The following is a 1,955-nucleotide window of genomic DNA, read 5'->3' as shown; positions in this document are numbered from 1 at the left end:
AAATACAAAGAAAGTGAAACTTAATGTCGAGAACTATTTTTGCCGCATTGCTCGCCCACTATAAGGTAGTTTCAGTTATTTTAATGTGATTTACTCTTGACTCATAGACAAAGATACAGACATACACATGTCTCTTATACACATCTAGATGTGTATAAGAGACAGGATGATGCCTTCTCTTAATACATACATACAAACAAACGAATTATTTGTGCTTGCTGTTGCTGTAATTTCAACGGCTGCTGGCGATGAGTTTTGATTGATTTGCGATTTTCGATTTGGCACTCTTGCTTGCGGCATGGAAAATGAGAAATTTCTTTGGGAGAAAATTGTGTGAATTCCACAAAATGTGAAATGTCTTCAAAAATATTTTATTTAGCTGATTTTTATGGCAATAGTGAATTACTTTAGATAGGGCTGAACCATAGAACATATGCTGAAATGATGTAAAAAATACTTCAAAGTCTTAATATTCGGTTCGCGTTTATTGTAAAGGCTTCAAAAAACTTTATGTCCTTTTCGATTTGGCAGTATACTTTTTGGTTCCAAAAGCACAGAATATCAAAAAAAAAAAAACATTCTTCTCCAATCCGAGGCATTATGGCCGTTTTTCTCGAAACTTCATTTCTCAAATTGTGTGACGAACTACTCGGAAAAGTTTACATTTGAAATTTTAGCTGTGAATTCATAGTAGGTTAGCTATAGATTAGATGAGATAAGTAGGCTGATTTTTCGTGAGGCCACGAATTGTCTTACTAAGGAATCTAGAGACACACATACGTTGTGCTGCTCAGAGCTCCKAGTTATTGATCAAAAAGACAGTCGCATATCGACAAAAATCTAGAATCCTARAGGCTGCTAAAAATTTGTTGGGGTGGTCGTAAATAGTAAGGCATTCGAGTTGCCTCAACCTAATTTATAYGAAAACTGGACATTAGAGAACAAAGTGTCTAGATATTACGTCTTMCAAGAATCTTTAGTTTCACCACGTTATTGCCAATGGGGCAGTGTCCAGTTAGGATAAACTTAACTTTGCGATGAAGTCAACCTTGCTAACATCTAGCAGTTCAAAGGAGCTTTACGTTCCACTTTGTGTCAGAAGATATTCGAAACCCCACACGTGCTGCTCGTTGACTAACGCTTGTTGAGTTCGCCCGAAACCGAAAGATCCAGCGCTCGAATGGACGAATGATCGTTGGTGGTTTAGCTTTCTCCCAAGGAAGTGGACGAAGTACTTTAGCATTTCGACAGGAAAAAATCGAATTCAGTTATAACATACCATTTTTTTGTAATTTTCGATCAGAAATTTAACATATTTTTGGCTGAAGTTTAGGTTTTGAAAGACCCTTAAGTATCCCTTAAGTATTTTTATCCTTAAAACTATTAAAAAATATATTTTTTTTTTTTTACTCACCAGCAATATGGCCATTCTCGTATGCGTAGTCACCATTATCCAGTCGATGCTTCTTCAACTGTGGATGTTGCGACAGGTGCGTGGGCGGCAGCGACAAACCGACGGGGCCACGTTTTGGCGGTCGACCCGGTCTGGAACTGCGGAATTGCAGAGAGTTACTGTTGGGTTAAAATAATGGCAAGTGTCAGTAGCACAAACTACAGTGAAAGTGTCTTTTTTCTTAAACGGATAACAGCAGCGTAGTTGTGTCACCATAATAAATAATTTTTAAATAAATACAATTGCAAGGAAAACTGTTTTTTTTTTTTTAATTTTTTGTGATTTCAATATAAGAGACTTTTTTGCTATTTTTTTTTTAATAAGAGGAGAAAGAATTATAGTGAAAATTATATTTTGTTGGCATTATTGTCGATATGTTGCCTGTGCACTGGCACTTACAAAACTCATTTGATTATAATTTTTGTTTTGAAAAATTTTTGGAGTCAAAACACTACAATTAAATAGATCAGAATTCTTCCCATGCGATCTCAGTTAGAGATTA

The 1,955-nt window shown here is 35.7% G+C and overlaps 1 protein-coding gene across 5 annotated transcripts in view; it reads right to left on the bottom strand.

Moving 5' to 3' along the window:
• Positions 1-1,955, bottom strand: part of LOC108970329 — a 67,495-nt gene that overhangs the window by 28,872 nt on the left and 36,668 nt on the right. For 3 of the 5 annotated variants that reach the window (XM_018935654.1, XM_018935658.1, XM_018935655.1), the window contains exon 4: positions 1,415-1,572. In XM_018935654.1, coding sequence (XP_018791199.1) covers positions 1,415-1,572 — 158 coding nt within the window. The remainder of the gene's footprint in view (positions 1-1,414; positions 1,573-1,955) is intronic. The other 2 variants (XM_018935656.1, XM_018935657.1) reach the window with 2 other exon arrangements.

The sequence above is a fragment of the Bactrocera latifrons genome, unplaced genomic scaffold (assembly GCF_001853355.1).
Source record: "Bactrocera latifrons isolate USDA-ARS-PBARC rearing strain unplaced genomic scaffold, ASM185335v1 scaffold_299, whole genome shotgun sequence".
Taxonomy (NCBI): Eukaryota; Metazoa; Arthropoda; class Insecta; order Diptera; family Tephritidae; genus Bactrocera; species Bactrocera latifrons.
Note: the sequence above shows the minus strand (reverse complement) of the source record. Positions and strands in the feature narration are given on the sequence as shown.